We start from the raw sequence: 18,595 nt of genomic DNA on the forward strand, positions 1-18,595 counted from the left end.
GATTTCTAGTGAATTAACAGAGAAATATCAGAAGTGTAAATGAACACTGAAATTATTTTCTAAAAGTACATAATACAAAACTGTTGTGATGGATGGTATGTGATAGGTGGGGGGGGGGGAGAATAGCTCAGTGGTTTGAGCATTGGCCTGCTAAACCCAGGGTTGTGAATTCAATCCTTGAGGGGGCCATTTGGGATCTGGGGCAAAACTTGGGGATTGGTCCTGCTTTGAGCAGGGGGTTGGACTGGATGACCTCCTGAGGTCCCTTCCAACCCTGATATTCTATGATTCAGTGGGACATTTATGTACATGGTCCAAAAAGGGTGTCCTGATGTCTGTCAGGAGACTGGGTCATAGACAGTCAGGCTTAGTGGTCGGAGCAGGAGTCAGATTTAGTGCTCAGAGTCTGAATGCCAGAGCCAGGGTCAAGACCGGGCCAAAACCAGGAAGCAGGTCAGAGCTGGAGTTAGAGTCCAAATGCCAGAGCTACAGGTTCAAGACAGCGTTGGAGTCAGGAATCAGAACCAAGGGTTAGAATTGGGTTACCAGGAGTCTGGAAAGGCAGCAGCCAGACTGGTTCACAGGCAAGAGCAAGGCTGGGACAGGATGGGAACAAGGCTGGGTGCAGGGCGGAATCTGGGCTGGAACTGTGAAGGACCAAAGCAGGAGCCAGGCTTGGTGAGAGACAAGCACAGGGAGGCAGAGAGTCTGTGGGTGTGGTCATTGAGCAACCAGTGAGCTGCTGCTGAGGTTAAGAACTGGCCTGCTAGTTTCTTCAACCAATCAGGCAGGGCAATCTATTAGTCAGCATAGCTGATGCATTAAGGTGTCAGGTACTGTGCAGGTGCAGCTGCAGGGCCTTACTCCTGACAATATCGCACAAAAATTACATTAAAAGAACTTAAGTTTGCAAAATCAGGGACTCAGAAGTTAGGAAATGCCAGAATTAAAGTTGCCTGTGCAACCTTGATTTGGCCCCCTTGTACATATGTCCCTTCTGTATTTGTGTCAGGCAGCCTTGGTGCCAGTGCACAGGACAGACCGTCTCTTTGCTCTAAGTTCCTGTGCCTGACATCACAGTGGCCTGCTGCAGCTGGGAGTAGCAACTGCAGGGAAAGTCCTCTTCATCCCCTAGGTTGGAGCATGCTCTGTGGTGATGGCTCATGTGCAGTCCAGTGACACACACAAGCTTGAGCGGCTAGAACATACTGAATGCGGACAGAATCTTCGGAGAATTTACCTGCCAAACTCTAACAAATCTCTTGTGAGAATCTGGGAACTAAATTTTTTCAAAAGCTTATAATTTGGCCAAATTTGGGTATCTTTTAATCAGAACAGCAAAAAGTACACCCCTGAGCCCAATGCCACACTACAGGATTTTGTGTCAAAGTTTGGATGTGGAGGTGCTAGATCTTCTCAGCTGTTGTAAGAATTGTCTTAACGTGAGCAAAACAATGTGTTTTCCCCTAATCTAATCCTCAGAAATAGCTTAACTGTTTTAGATTAATTTAAAAAAAAATTATCCTGAGGCAGACACCCAACGTGGAATATTTCAGTCCAAAGGTTAATGTTTGGAAAGATGATCAGCAGTTGAAAACAGGGTCTTATAATGGGAAGTGTTGGGCAACCTTAAGCATAGGCATCATTATGAGCGCCACCTATAATTAAAAAAGAGAGTGAGGGAGAAAACTGTTAAACTTGTCAAACAGTTTTTCATTTGTGAAATATATGAATTCGGAATTAGGGTTGCCAGATATCCGGCTTTTGACCAGAACACTTAGTTGAAAAGGGACCCTGCCAGCTCCAGACAGCACTGCTGACTGCGCCATTAAAAGTCTGGTTGATGGCACAGTGGGGCTAAGGCATGTTCCCTGCCTGCCCTGGCTCTGCGCAGCTCCCAGAAGCGGCTGGCATGTCCAACTTCTAGGCATGGGTAGCCGCTGGAGCTCTGCACAATGCCCTGTCCGGAGCACTGGTGACAGGTTTGCAGCTGCCATTGGCCAGGAACCGCGGCCAATGGGAGCTGCGGGGGCGGCACCTGCGGGCATGGGCAATTCACAGAGCCCATTGGCCTCTCTGCCTAGGAGCCAGACATGCCAGCTTCTTCCGGGAACTGCCTGAGGTAAGCACCTCCCAGCCGGAGCCTGCACCCCAACCCCCTGCCCCAAACCTGAGCCCCCTCCTGCACCCCAAACCCCCCATCCCTGGCCCTACACCAGAGCCCACGCCTCCAGCTGGAGCCCGCACCCCCTCCCACACCCCAACCTCCTGCCCCAATCTGGTGAAAGTGAGTGAAGTTGGGGGAGAGCGAGTGACGGAGGGAAGGGGGGTGCAGAGAAGGGCTAGGGCAGTTGCAGGGCCTCGGGGGGGGGGCAGGGAGCAGGGCAAGGAATTTGTTTTTGTGCGATTTAGAAAGCTGGCAACCGAATTTGGCATAGTTTATTAAATATGTGTTCCTTTCTGAGTTTTGCGCATCACATTACGACACATAGAAAATATAAGGATTTTCCCAAAATTGTCCCGGTGCCAACTGGGTCCATATATCTATTCAGGGGACACCATCATAGGGCATAATAACATCAGCCACACTATCAGAGGCTCGTTCACCTGCACATCTACCAGTGTGATATATGCCATCATTTTCCAGCAATGCCCCTCTGCCATGTACATTGGCTAAACTGGACAGTTTCTATGTAAAAGAATAAATGGACACAAACCAGACATCAATAATTATAATGTTCAAAAACCAGTCGGAGAACGCTTGGTCACTCGATTACAAACCTAAAAGTGGCAATTCTTCAACAAAAAAACTTCAAAAACAGACTCCAACGAGAGACTGCTGAATTGGAATTAATTTGCAAACTGGATACAATTAACTTAGGCTTGAATAAAGACTGGGAGTGGATGGGTCATTACACAAAGTAAAACTATTTCCCCATGTTTATTCCCCCCTACACACACTGTTCCTCAGATTTTCTTGCCAACTGCTGGAAATGGCCCACCTTGATTACCACTACAAAAGGTTCCTCTCCCCCCTCCGCCCCCGCTCTCCTGCTGGTGATAGCTCACCTTACCTGATCACTCTCCTTACAGTGTGTATGGTAACACCCATTGTTTCATGTTCTCTGTGTATATAAATCTCTCCACTGTATTTTCCACTAAATGCATCCGATGAGGTCAGCTGTAGCTCACGAAAGCTTATGCTCAGATAAATGTGTTAGTCTCTAAGGTGCCACAAGTACTCCTTTTCTTTTTGCGGATACGGACTAAAATGGCTGCTACTCTGAAACCAAAATTGCCAGTTTGCAATTCTACCTTGTAAATCAAGCCATTTGTACAATGTGCACTCTATCATGCTCAGACCATAATCACTGTTCTAACTTTACTTAACGTCTTATCACACAAAAAATATACATACCTATTATATATATATATATAACACTCAAATAAAAACACATGGTGCATAGTGACAGGTTTCAGTGGTAGCTGTGCCAGTCTGTAGCAGCAAAAAACAAAAACAAGGAGTCCTTGTGGCTCCTTAGAGACTAACAAATTGATTTGGGCATAAGCTTTTGTGGGCTAGAATCCACCTCATCAAATGTATGAAGTAAAAGATACATGAGCAGGTATAAATACATGAGCAGGTATAAATATATGAAAGGATGTGGGTTGCTTTACCAAGTGTGAGGTCAGTCTAACGAGATAAATCAATTAACAGCAGGATACCAAGGGAAGACAAATAACTTTTGAAGTGGTAAGAGAGTGGCCCATTACAGCAGTTGACAAGAAGGTGTGAGTAACAGTAGGGAAAAATTAGTATTGGGGAAATTAAGTTTAGGTTTTTGACCCAATCACTCCCAGTCTTTATTCAGGCCTAATCTGATGATATCTAGTTTGCAAATTAATTCCAGTTCTGTAGCTTCAAGTTGGAGTGTGTTTTTGAAGTTTTTTTGTTGAAGAATTGCCACTTTGAGGTCTGTATTTGAGTGACCAGAGAGATTGAAGTGTTCTTCGACTGGTTTTTGAATGTTATGATTCCTGATGTCAGATTTGTGTCCATTTATTCTTTTGCGTAGAGACTGTCTGGTTTGGGCAATGTACATGGCAGAGGGGCATTGCTGGCACATGATGGCATATATCACATTGGTAGATGTGCAGGTGAACGAGCCCCGGATGGTGCCACAAGGACTCCTTGGTTTGTTTGGTTTTGGGGTATTTTTTTTATGGTGCATAGACTTAAACATCTAAAGATGTTTTCAACTTTTTTGTCATTATTTGTTATTTCTGAATCTGCTTTGTTTCTAAGCAGAAGAAGTCAGAAGTGATTATAGCCAACATCTTATTGGAGAAAGAGTAGCCTGAAAAATTTCTTAGTTTATTTATCTTTCAGCCTTTGCCTTTTTATGTTCATGTTCTTTATTCTTTATTTTATAAAAGGTTGAGATTGGTGCTGTGTAGTGGGCTTGATTATCAATTAACAAAGACACCAAGGACAATGGAAATTCTACACATCAAGTTGTAATGTAAATCTTATTCATATTTAGCTTCAAAGTATATGTAGGAATTGTCCAAAATCCTCTTTCATGCTGGTGCATCCCCGCTAATGTCAATGGAGATATAGGGTTTTGAACTTATTCAACTGAAGGTAAACTTGGCCCAGTATGCCTGAACTTGCAATTGATTATATGTTGCACATTGTAGGGCAGATTTTTTTTCACAGTTGCACTGGGGTAAGTTCTGGAGTAACTCTATTGAAGATTGGGAAAATAGCCAAGGTGTGAAGTAGCAAACAGAAAAGATGCAAAGGTTAAGCTAATATGATGGAAGGGACACTGGAGAAAACAATAGTCAAGCATTAAAAAAAACCAAAACTCTCTTTCAGGAGTTGAGATGGAGGTGGGGAGGGGGAAGAGGACAAGTGATGATGTCACTTCCCCTCTTTTGTACTCTCTGTTGCTAGCGTGTCAAACTATAGTGGCTTTGAATACACAGAGCATGCATCTTTAAAACAGGATCTTCTTGTTCAGTCATCACTTTTTTGACCATAACTATGAGTGGCTATTATGGGTTGATGGGGCTAAGCCCTATCAATGTCCCAGCTGCCAGTCCCCGTGTACCTAAGAAGTATTTTTAGTGTGGCTGCATTACAACAGTTAGGGTTGCCAGGCGTCCGGTTTTTGACTGGAACGCCTGGTCGAAAGGGGACCCTGACGGCTCCGGTCAGCACTGCTGCCGCGAAAAGTCCAGTCGGCAGCACAGCAAGGCTAAGGCAGGCTCCCTGGCTGCCCTGGCCCCACGCAGCTCCCGGAAGTGGCCGGCACGTCCAGCTCCTATGCACATGGGTGGGCAGCGGGCTACGTGTGCTGTCTCTGCCCCAAGCACTAGCTCCACAGCTCCCATTGGCTGGAAACCCTGGCCAATGGGAGCTGCGAGGAAGGTGCAGGTGGGCGCAGGCGGTGCACACCACACAGAGCTGCGTGGCCGTGTCTCTACCTCAGGGTCAGACATGCCAGCCGCTTCAGGGAGCCTGCCTTAGCTGCACTGCACCACTGACCAGTAGCCGTCTGAGGTAAGCACTGCCCTGAACTCTTCATTTCTGGCCCCACTCCGGAGACCTCTCCCCTAGCTGGAGCCCTCACCCACTCCCGCACCCTCTGTCCCAGCCCAGTGAAAGTGAGTGAGGGTGTGGGAGAGCGAGCGACAGAGGGAGGGGGACTGGAGTGAGTGGGGACAGGGCCTCAGAGACAGGCGTGGCAAGGGTATTTGGATTTGTGCAATTAGAAAGTTGGCAGGGTGCAGTACCAGCTGCTGCTACCAGGAAGTGATTGCAGTACATAGATGTCAGACAGTATCTGAAGCAAGCACATGAGCAATACAAGCTTCCGTGGGCCTCATTCAAATTAGTTCCACAGAGTGTTGGGTCCCTATATGTAATCTCTTCAGTCACAGTTCCCTCCCTGCTGCATCTGTTCTCCGTTCTCCAGATCCAGCAACAGGTAGGAGAGTTTGGTACCCTGGGGAGAGGGGGGAATGATTAGTATTCTTATTTTAGAAATAGGTGGCAGGTGGGAGGAACGGGGACAGAGAAATGAAGGGACAAGTCACTGGAAGAGCTGAAAACAGAACTGTGAAGCTCTTGGCTCCTAGACTGTTGGTGTATCACGGCAGGCACTCACCGCTGTGGCGCCTCCTGCAGGTCATCTGGGAGTTAGCTCAGTTCCAGCCTCGGCGTGCCTCCTGCTGGCCAGTGTCTTCCTACCGGTGCCTGCTTTCTCCAGATCTCCACCACTTATAGCACCTGAGGCACCGCATCCCTCCTGGACCCTGGTGCCGCTTACTTTAGGGTGCTGCCCCATAGCAGTGCCCCCACACTCTGGGTCTCTAATTGGGTGCAACCACACCTGTGGCTGACTACCTAAGCAGCCTCCCTTGGCTGCTTTTAACCCCTTCCTAACCAGAGCAGGGTGACCGCCCTGCTGCAGTTGGTTATCCCACTAGACCTTGCTTTCTCCATAGACTTTTAGGGAAACACTGATACATGTAGTCTCCCTCAGTCTTTGGGCAGGTACCCTAAAACAGTAGGGAAGTGTGAACTAATGTACCCCTACTTTCTCTCTTAATTCTTTTTTTTCCCTGTTACATGGCATGTTCACAAAGGGGTAGCATGTTCCTTAATACAAATAAGCAACTGTGATTCACCACAGAATTTATAGTTGGGAGAAAGTCACTATTACTTTTTGAGTACTTTGAATTGGAAAACTGGTCTGAAAAAGATACTCTCTGATTTTGGATCAGTGGGTGAGCTGATAATCTTATCATGACCAGATTTTAATGGCTTTTAATGTTCACTAAACAAGCCAACTGTAGCCCTCGCCTTGGTACATAGATATTTTAAAAGTCCATTTTATAATTTGCATATTGAATAGGATGTACAGATTAAGGCCCTAAACCCACCAAGACTTATGCATATGCTTACATTTATACATAATGAGTAGTCCAATTGGAATCACAAGCATAAAATTTGCATGATGAAAGCCTTAGCCTGTAAAACTGGCTAAGCTCTTTTTCTGGCTATTTAAAAACTGTGGCTGTATCTTCCTGTAATGTTATAAAAAGGTTAAATTATATAATCTTATTTCAAATTATCCTCATTTCTAAACACAAAATAAAATAAGTAAATAATGAATCAGATTTTTGTCATCTAATTCCATCTTAATCATGCTTGACAAATTTAGAATAGTGAAATTAGAAATATGATTATCTTTTGATCTGAAGCTGAATATAGCTTTTAGAATGGCAAAATTAACCTTCCTTAATTTTCACAGAGTGCTCCTCATAAGAAAAAATTGCAAACACACTGGTTCAGTATTGTTTACAATATCACCACAGTGTTCAAATGCTCTTTTCAACACAAGCTGAAATCCTGGCTGTATTGAAGTCAATGGAAGTTTTGCCATTGATTTCAGTGGGGTCAGGATTTCACCCCATTTCTTTTTGTCTTAACACAAAATGTGTTTGAAGGCCTTGCATGCAACTCCTAAATATATTTCCTGTTTTTCACAAGTAAAAACTTCAGTTAAGTCTAAACAATAATCAGAGACCTGATTCTGAAAGTAAATAGATGCCTGCACATGAAAAGCACAAAAATGGCTTGTAATAGCTAATGACGATCTCTTTATACTTTATAATCCACATTCTTCATATTTTACTAGATTTAAAGAATAAGTTGGGAAAGTAGATTAATTACTGAGACTTTTAATATCTGTCTCTTGTTGAAAAGAATTATTGGAAATATTTGAAATCTTTGCAGAAAGAGCTCTGCAATAATGGAGAGAGATACCAGAAAGTCTCAAATGTGCACTTTACTCTGTTGTAATTCTAGCCTCCTTTCTTAGCATAGAGCTGCCTATGATGTTTTAGCCTTGTGTTTGAGAAACCGGCATTGCTGTTCTGTCAATGGGGGACATAAATGTTGGGCACGTTGCCCTGGATAAAGACAGCAGTGCACGTTTAAGTGGGTTGGTATGTGAGGGAATGATAGAAATTATATTGATTTGTATGGTTGTTTATTAACAGCAAATATTAGCATTTAGTAATAGTAGTAACACAGCATGTTAAATGCACAGTAACAGATAATACCTGCCCCTAACAGTTTGCAATCTAAATACAGAAAAGATGTGTTCATGTATCCCACGCTGGGTAATAACAGGAGACGACTCCATGTGTTGAAAACTAAACTGGACATTTAAAAGATGCAACTGCAGCAAGCATTCCAGCCATGTCCACACAGATTGGCTTCCTGGTGCCTTCTCCAAACACTTCCATCTTGCAATTTGTTTTACTCCTTCCAGGTTTCATGCAGGGTGCTACAAAATGGATATAGCACACAAGCATAGTGATCATAGTGGGAAGTGTTAGGTTAGTTGCACTTTCTAAAAGATTTTTAAAAAATATATATTTTTAAAAATGTATTATTGGGGACTGAGTGAGAAAGACGCAAGCGAGGATGAGTTAGTAGAACAGGACCAACACCAACTAAATAGCAGCAAGGGAGAGGAAAAGACAAAAGAAGGGGAAGAGAGGAGAGAAATGGAAGTGGTAGGGAATCTTGTGCTCCAAAGTCTTGAAATTACATCCAAAACTGCATCTCTCAGGTTGGAATAGAATTCCACAATGTGAGCCACTAGCCCACCTAAAGTGAACAACTGCAACATCAGAAAAGAAAATGATCTTGCTTCCTATTAAGTGACTAATAATTTAGTTTAAAATAATTAGTCAAGATTACAAGATGGGTCATGGCGTATGTGTGCGCACACATGTAATATGTGGTTTTGTAGACAGTATAATATTTTTAAATAAATTCCTGCCAATTACATTGCTGAGTTGCTGAAGTTATTTTGTAAAACATGTAACTTGTTACTGTAAAAACCTATATTTGTTGCACAGAATGAGAAAAATTAAACAGTTATAAAATGTCACTTCAGGGCTTTACTTTGGCTAGCGGTGTGTTCTGGCACATTCACTCTGTGCCTAGACAATTTGGGGCATTTTAATCCCAAACTTCCTCAATCACTGCTATTGAAGTGTATTGCACTTAGTTGGTGCTAGGTAGCTCTGATGTGCATTTACTTTTTATTGTGGACTCAAGCTCCCCAGACCTTTAGGTCTCATATAAGAGGACTCATATAACAAAGGCTGATTTAAGTGGTCAGCTTCACGAGAACTGTAAATGAAAGAAAAGGAGTGCTAGTCTCTAAGGTGCCACTAGTCCTCCTTTTCTTTTTGCGAATACAGACTAACACGGCTGCTACTCTGAAACCTGTAAATGAAAGGTTTCCTTCATAAATATGTGGAAGCTAATTTCTAGGGGAGTGACACAGGAAAAACTAAGGTAGCAGGAGCACTTCCTCTAGAGCCCCACTGACTCTTACAGCAACTGCACCGTTTATATGATACACCTGGGGACTATACACTTTATGTCCCTTCGTACTATGGCTCAGCCTCCAAAATCATGGCTTCCCTCTTGCCTCTTATCCCTAGCTTTATAGAACAAAAAAGTAGAAAGAGACTTCACTTCTAACCATTGGCTTTCTCACTTCTCTCACTCCAAACAAAAAAAGGGAGGGTGCAGAATAACTTTTATTAGGGTTTTACAATAATATTGCTGATAAAACTTCAGCAAAAACACTGCTAGATTTGTTGAAGTTAAGCAAAATACTAGACTACGAATAGGTACATAGTAAATGTGCACATAATTCAAGAAGTCGAGAAATTCTGTATTTCTCTCATCTGTTGGTCCTCTGCTTGCATCACTCCCGTGATTCATCACTCCCGCGATATTGTAATTTTGTATTGGACATAGCCCCTAGAATACTATACAAATGCCACAACTGTACATAGTTTGAATTAGCTCCAGATGCAATGTGGTGAATGATATGGAGGCAAACTGGATTACAAGAATTCTTATATAAGGATTAAAAGAATGCTTTTAAGATAAATGTTAAATAATCTTTGTGTTTTAAAGAACAGTAAATGAAGGACTTTCACATTATCTAACAGAAGCAAATTAGCTCTGCTGAACACAAAATATTTATTTTTTTTCTGAAATTAGGGTGATTACTATTGTACGTATTTGATTCCTGACACACATGCGACTTGTAATATCAAAACATTTTTCTTTCTTTTTTGAATCATAGGAGCTATGCCTGTGCCAGACCAGCCCTCATCTTCTGACAAGACAAGTTCCCTTAGCCCTGTGCTGAATACATCCAATGGGGATGGTTCTGAAACAGAGACAACCTCTGCTATTCTAGCTTCAGTTAAGGAACAGGTACACAAGTATAGTGGCTTTTGATTACATATTATATCGCACATGCTTGTGAGGCTTATTACTGATGCCACGAAGGAGCAGAAATATTTCTTGTTTTAAAAATACCTCAATTTAGTTTCCTAACAGTATTTTGTGGTCATTGGTTTGGGGAGACATTTGTTGTTGGTTTTTGTTTTTTTTGTTTTTTTTTTGTGGTTCTGCCTGGTATATTGTATGGTGATCTTAAATTAGACTGCTATAAGTAGAACATCCTTTCCTTTCCTTTTATTCTACATGGAGGTTTCTTCAGTACAGAGTGTAAGAGTTAGGGACATATGAACCACTGTGAAGAAAGTAACTTTCATTCCAAAGCTTTGTGTAAGGATTGAAGGGAACCCTATCTTGTTTGTTTGAAAATATTCTGTTATTTGTTTACATTCACTTGTTTCCAGCATGACATGAAAACGGTTGAGACCAGAAGCAGAATTTCCAAAATATATCAAGAGGTTTTTCTTCTGGTATTGTCTACTTGGCTAAAACAAAAAAGGAAGTACTAGAAAGCTTGGAAAAACAAAAATCTCATTAAATTCCGCTCTGATTCTGATGAGACACAGGTTCAGATGTGTTTATATAAGCAATTCAGTCTTCTGTATATTTTGAGGTTCCTACACAGCTAATGAAAACCAAGTATTTTGAATATATCTCCTTATTCTACTGTAATACACTGAGAATTATTCAGTATATCTGTATGGCTAAAGGAAGTTTTGTCCGAAAAATTCACTTATGTAAGACTGCCGTACCATTGATATTTTGCTTTTCAACCCCTCTGCCTCCAACATAGGAGATGGCCATAACTGCAGTTCTTGAAAACAGCTGAGTTTGAAAACTGCTTATGGTTTTGATCATTAGTAGCACCTGCTACACCAAAAAAAAAAAAGGGGGGGGGAACACTTTAATATTTAGTTTTGGTATTTTGGACCCTTGACAAATTTTAATGTGACATTCAGCTTCACAGAAAAGGGTACTCTGACAGGATATCTGGTTCTACCATCCTGCAGAGGCAGAGAGAGAGAGAGAGACTTGTTTCTGCTGACTCACCAGACTAGCTTTGGCCCAGGAGTATATGAAGAGTTTGAGCTGCTCAGTGATTCAGAGGGAAATAGGGGCAAGAACAGAGTAATACTGAAAGGAGAAACCCTAGGAACAAAACAAGCCCAATCTAGGGAAGAAGTTTAAATTGAAATTTACATTTTGTTTTTATCTAAGTTAAAGACGTGGTGGAGTTTGGATTTTAACTCTGTGTGCCTGTTGTGTTATGTTAGAAGATGCATGTGCAATAAAAACATCAATTATACTTTTTAAAATGCAAAATTATTCAGATAACACTGACAGCTTCTTTAAGGATTCTTAGAAGTTATATTGTATTTTTAATTGAAATAGTCCGTTGTCCTATACTTCTTTAATACTTTGTTTTTACAACTGTTGTACAATTGGTAGTTTATATAGCTTAAAAATTAAAATGTTCTCTGGTGTGCTACATTAACTTTTAAAGAGATTCACGGTTGCCCTATGTGTTTGATGTGTATGAGGGTTTTCATGCAGTATAACGGCATTATCTGGACACGCTCATTATCTAGGATGATATGTGAAATGAATAACTTCTTTTACAACCTAACTTTTTCAGAGTAGATTGTGATTTAGTGTATTGGGCTTAAAAATTGACCAGAAAGTGAGAGTGGTTCACAGTACATGTGCGTCACGTGACTTAAAAGTGATCTGTGTTTTATTGGTAAAGGCTTTTGGTTTTGGAATGACCCATATTTGTAAGAAAAATGCACTCTGGCTTATTTCCTCTACACACAATACTGTTTGATTCTACCAGGCACACATTACAGTACTAAGCTTGATGTCCTCACAAAACAGGAAAAGCCATATTGACTAACAGTCCAGACAACTAAAACATGGTCTAATTAAACTGTTGAAACTGCATTTACAAATTCTGGGTGTATTTTGTGTGGTAATGAACTGGCAGGGAGATGGACTAGGTGACGTAATAAGTGTTCTCAATCTCTAATATCCCTGATTTATGAGCTCATTTAACCTGGCATTCAAGATAAATGGCTTCCCATCTCCTAGTAGAAAAAAGCATGTGATTTGTCTGTCTAGCCAACACTTTGGGTTAATTTATCCTCTGGCTCTGCTCAGAAGTCTGGCCTTACTTGAAGATTTGGAAGCATGCACATGGCTAATTATGCAGAGGAATAAAAACAAACAAATTAAAAACAGGACAACCACTTTTAAAATCAGATTGTCCTTGGCCAAATTTAATAAAATATATTTTATTTCCTCCAGGTTGGTCATTGCATATACAATTATTCCACCTAACTTTTTAAAAAATGTCTTGGCTCAGCTGCAGAAACTTTTCATTTACTTCTATGCTCACTTAATATACTCTGTGAAACTGATATCTGAAGCTGTTTCTCTGGATGACTGAAGCAGGCAGAACCACAGGGATAATGGTATCATAGCGACTGTTGTAGGTACAGCTGATTTGGGGGGAAGGACAGACCTGATGAACATAAACTTTGGTCAGAAAATTGGAGGAAGGATATATGGAGATTTAAAGATAAAAAGACTTACATTTTCTATTTTAATTTCTTATATGACAAATGGGTGATTGGGAATTCTACATTTTGAATTTAAAACTGACTTAGCTCTGAGGTACACATGTACAATTTCTTTTATGCATGATCTCACACTTATCGTACCAGCCTACCCGTAGCTGGGAAAATGTACGTGAGCACAGCACAGAGATAATTGTTTCTGCCTATAGACTCACTATGAACAAGCTTCCAAAACATAATTTGAAGTAACATGAACAGTATAAACTGATTTTAATAAAACTTTTAAAATATGAGTTTAGTGCATAGTAATATTTTTTCATTACTATTATGGGGCTTCCAATAATCCACATGCTGCCTCAGTTTTACCAATGAGATTATCTGGTCTAATAACAGCAGATTGTTTAATATTCCAAACATAAAAGTTTCATATTTAACACAGCAATAATGAACTCAGAATCTATATCTGTGTGCTTTTCATGTTGTGTCTTTATGATAAAGTATAAACACAAAACAAAGGCTTGGATGTTGGGTTTTTTAAAGTAATTTCATCATTTTAATTACTAGCTATTATATGTAAATTGATGTATTGAGGATTTTTCCAGGGATGTTTTGCCTGAACAGATGTAATGGGTCACACTCGGGTGTTGGACTGCACCTGGGAACATAAATGAAAATGAATGGCTACAAGGAGATATGGAGTACAACTTTGGTTCCCTGCTCTCAATTGCCTCAAAATATGTATAATTTCCAGCTGTAGAGGGGACAGTTTGGGGCAGCGTCTGGGGGCATAGCCTGTGTGTTTGCGAATGATCCCTGACCAGGCTGTTTCATGTCGTGCACAAGTTACTCTGTTCCCTGCTAGGGACAATCTTTGTGGTGGAAATAACATTAATGTGATTACACGCTACTTTTCAGCATGAATTTGTTCCCGTGTCAGCAGTAAATGGCAAGGGGCCTCATTGACAATATATAAGTGGAGATCCATATAATGCTTTATAACACTGTGCAGTAAATATTGTTGTTCCCTCAGTTCTTTTCAATACTGAAATACAGGTAAGGTAACTGGTAGGTGAGATCCCATGGGAAGAAAATCAAAGGGAAAAAAGGAGTTCAGGAGAGCTGGAAGACAATATTGAAGGCACAACTGCAAATTATCATGATGCAAAGGAAAGATAGAAAGAATAGTAAGAGGTCAATACGGTTCCATCTGGAGCTCTTTAACGACCTGAAAATCAAAAAGGAATCCTACAGAATGTGGAAACATGGCCGAATTGCTACAGAGGAGTACAAAAGAATAGCACAAGCATGTAGGAACAAAATCAGGAAGGGAAAGACACAAAATGAGTTGCACTTAGCAAGGGACATAAAAGACAATAAGAAGAGGTTTTTTTAGATGTATTAGGGGCAAAAGAAAGACAAAGGAAAGTACAGATCCTCTTAGCAGGGAAGGAGAGCTTATAACTGATGACATCAAGAAAACTGAGGTGTTTAATACCTATTTTTCTTTAGTCTTCACTAAAATGGCAAATAGTGACCAGATGGTCAACACATTTTAATATTAACAACAAGGAGGAAGGAATGAGACACAAAATAGGAAAAGAGCAGGTTAAAGAATATTTAAATGTTTTCAAGTCATCAGGGCCTGATGAAATTCATCCTAGCATAGTTAAAGAACTAGCTGAAGCAATCTCAGATCCATTAGCAATTATCTGTGAAAATAACAGGATGGCAGGTGAGGTGCCAGAAGACTGTAGAAGGGAAAACAGATGTATCTGTAAAAGGAGAACAAAGAGGACCTGGAGAATTATAGACAGTCAGCCTAACTTTGATACCTGGAAAGATACTGGGACAAATTATTAATCAATCACTTTATAAATGCCTGGAGGATAATAAGATTATAAGAAATAGCCAGCATGGATTTGTCAAGAACAAATTATGCCAAGGCAACCTAATTTCCCTCTTTGACAGAATTACTGACCTAGTGGATTAGGAGGGAAGCAGTAGATGTGATGTATCTTGATTTTTAGTAAGGCTTGTGACACAGTGCCACATGACATTCTCATAAGCAAACTAAAGAAATGTGGTTTAGAAATTACTATAAGGTGGTTGTACAACTCATTGAAAGACTGTACTCAAAGGGTAGTTATGGTTCACTGTCAAACTGGGAGGGCATATGTGATATGGTACTGCAGGAGTCAGTCCTTGGTCTGGTACTAGCCAATATTTTCATTCAGACTTGGATAATGAAATGAAGAATTTGTTTATAAAATCTGTGGATGACCCCGAGCTGAAAGAGATTGCAAGTACTTTGGAGGACAGGATTAAAATTCAAAATGACCTTGAAAAATTGGAGAATTGGTCTGAATTCAACAAGATGAAATTCAAGAAAGACAAATGCAAAGTACTTCACTTAGGAAAGAAAAATCAAATGCATAACTACAAAATGGGGAATAATTGCCTATCTGGTGGAAATGCTGAAAAGGATATGAGGGTTATAGTCGGTCACAAATTGAGTATGAGTCAACAGTGTGATGCTGGTGTGAAAAAGGCTATATCATTCAGGAGTGTTGTGGGTGGGAGATGGGAGGTAACTCTCCTGCTTTGCTCAGCACTGATGACGCCTCAACTGGAGAACTGTGTCCAGGTTTGGGTGTCAGACTTTAGGAAAGAAGTGAGTAAATTAGAGAGAATCCATAGGAGAGAATTAAAAATTATAAAATTTTTAGAATATTTGATATATGAGGAAAGATTTTAAAAGAAAACAACCCTGGGAAACAAGCAAGAAGAATTGGAAGTCCTGCCATGGTCAAGGAACTGTCATGTGATTGGAATAACAGAGACTTGGTGGGAAAAATCACATGATTGGAGCACTGCCATGGATGGGTATAAACTGTTCGGGAAGGACAAGCAGGGGAGAAAAAGTGGAGGAGTTGCACTTTATGTAAAAGAGTGGTATGATTGCTCAGAGCTCCAGTATGAAACTGGAGAAAAGCCTGTTGAGAGTCTTTGAGGGGAGATCAACAAAGGTGATGTTGTGGTGGGTGTCTTCTATAGACCACCAGACCAGGAGGATGAGGTAGACGAGGCTTTTTTGGACCACTAACAGAAGTCTTCATATCACAGGCCCTGGTTCTCATGGGGGACTTCAATCATCCTGACATCTGCTGGGAGAACAATACAGCAGTGCACAGACCAATCCCGGAAGATTTTGGAGAGTGCTGGGGACAAGTGCTGGAGGAACCAACTAGGGGCCATGATCCTCTTGACCTGCTGCTCACAAACAGGGAAGAATTGGTAGGGGAAGTAGAAGTGGGTGGTAGCCTCCGCAGCAGTGATCATGAGATGGTCGAGTTCAGGATCCTGACAAAAGGAAGAAAGGAGAGCAGCAGAATATGGACCTTGGACTTCAGTAAAGCAGACTTTGACTCAGGGAACTGATGGGCAGGATCCCCTGGGAGGCTAATATGTGGGGGAAAGGAGTCCAGGAGAGCTGGCTGTATTTTAAAGAAACCTTATTGAGGGTGCAAGAACAAACCATCCCAATGTGCAGAAAGAATAGCAAATATGGCAGGTGACCATAACAGAGAACATAACATAACATAACAGCCATAACAGAGAAATCTTTGGTGAGCTTAAACACAAAAAGGAAGGTTCCAAGAAGTGGAAACTTGGACAGATGACTAGGGAGGAGTATAAAAATATCACTTGAGCATGCCCGGGTGTAATCAGGAAAGCCAAAGTACAATTGGAGTTGCAGCTAGGAAGGTATGTGGAGGGTAACAAGAAGGGTTTCTACAGGTATGTTAGCAACAAGTAGAAGCTCAGGGAAAGTGCAGGACCCTTACTGAATGGGGGAGGCAAAAAGTTGAAGTACTCAATGTTTTTTTGCCTTGGTCTTCACAGACAAGATCAGCTTCCAGACTACTGCACGGAGCAGCACAGTATGGGGAGGAGGTGGTCAGCCCTCTGTGGTGAAAGAACAGGTTAAGGACTATTTAGAAAAGCTGGACATGCACAAGTCTATGGGGCCAGATGAAATGCATCCGAGGGTGCTCAGGGAGTTGGCTGATGTGACTGCAGAACCATTGGCCATTATCTTTGAAAACTCCTAGCGATCGGGGGAGGTCCCAGACAATTGGAAAAAGGCAACTATAGTACCTATCTTTATAAAGGGGAAGAAGGAGAATCTGAGGAACTACAGGACGGTCAGTCTCACCTCAGTCCCTTGAAAAATCATGGAGCAGGTCCTCAAGGAATCCATTTTGAAGCACTTGGAGGAGAGAAAGGTGATCAGGCACAGTCAACATGGATTCACCAAGGGCAAGTCATGCCTAACCAACTTGATTGCCTTCTATGATGAGATAACTGGTTCTGTGGATATGGAGAAATTGGTGGACATGATATACCTTGCCTTTAGCAAAGCTTTTGATACGGTCTCCTACAGTATGCTTGCCAGCAAGTTAAAAAAAGTATGGATTGGATGAATGGACTATACGATGGATAGAAAGCTGGCTAGATTGTTGTGCTCAACGGGTAGTGATCAACAGTTCACTCTCTAGCTGGCAGCCAGTATCAAGCGGAGTGCCCCTAGGGTCGGTCCTGGGGCTGTTTTTTTTCAATATTTCATTAATGAACTGAATGATGGGATGGATTACACCCTCAGCAAGTTCGTAGATGACACTAAACTGGGGGAGGGAGAGGAGGTAGATATGCTGGAGGGTAGGGATAGGGTCCAGAGTGACCTACACAAGTTGGAGGATTGGGCCAAAATAAATCTGATGAAGTTCAACAAGGACAAGTGCAGAGTCCTGCCCTTAGGACAGAAGAATCCCATGAGCTGCTTACAGGCTGAGGAGCGACTGGCTAAGCGACAGTTCTGAAGAAATGGACCTGGGAATTACAGTGGATGGGAAGCTGGATATGAGTCAACAGTATGCCCTTGTTGCCAAGAAGGCTAACAGAATATTGGGCTGCATTAGTAGGAGCATTGCCGGCAGATCGAGGGAAGTAAATATTCCCCTCTATTCAGCACTGGTGAGGCCACATCTGGAGTATTGTGTCCTGTTTTGGGGCCCCCACTACAGAAAGGATGTGGACAAATTGGAGAGAGTCCTGTGGAGGTCAACAGAAATTATTAGGGGCTGAGGAAAGGCTGAGAGAACTGGGTTTATTTAGTCTGCAGAAGAGAAGAGTGAGGGGGGGATTTGCTAGAAGCCTTCAACTACCTAAAGGGGGGGGGTTCCAAAGAGCATGGAGCTAGGCTGTTTTCAGAGGTGGCAGATGACAGAACAAGGAGCAATGGTCTCAAGTTCAGTGAAGGAGGTCTAGGCTGGATATTAGGAAAAACTATTTCAATAGGAGGGTGGTGAAGCACTGGAATGGGAGGTGATGGAATCTCCATCCTTAGAGGTTTTTAAGGCCCGGCTTGACAAAGCCCTGGCTGGGATGATTTAGTTGGGGTTGGTCCTGCTTTGAGCAGGGGGTTGGACTAGATGACCTCCTGAGGTCTCTTCCAACTCTAATCTTCTATCATTCTATGATTCTGTTCTTGAGAAAAGAAGACTGGGGGGGCAAGGGTGATCTGATAAGTTTTCAAATATGTTAAGGGCTCTTTTATAAAGAGGAGGGTGATCAGTTGTTCTTCATGTCCACTGAAGGTGGG

At 41.7% G+C, this 18,595-nt stretch overlaps 1 protein-coding gene across 2 annotated transcripts in view; it reads left to right on the top strand.

Moving 5' to 3' along the window:
* Positions 1-18,595, top strand: part of CTNND2 (catenin delta 2) — a 1,186,471-nt gene that overhangs the window by 186,656 nt on the left and 981,220 nt on the right. For both annotated transcript variants that reach the window (XM_073332332.2, XM_073332334.2), the window contains exon 2: positions 10,197-10,330. In XM_073332332.2, the coding sequence (XP_073188433.2) occupies positions 10,197-10,330 (134 nt within the window). The remainder of the gene's footprint in view (positions 1-10,196; positions 10,331-18,595) is intronic.

This window comes from Lepidochelys kempii, chromosome 2, assembly GCF_965140285.1.
Source record: "Lepidochelys kempii isolate rLepKem1 chromosome 2, rLepKem1.hap1, whole genome shotgun sequence".
Lineage (NCBI taxonomy): Eukaryota > Metazoa > Chordata > Testudines > Cheloniidae > Lepidochelys > Lepidochelys kempii.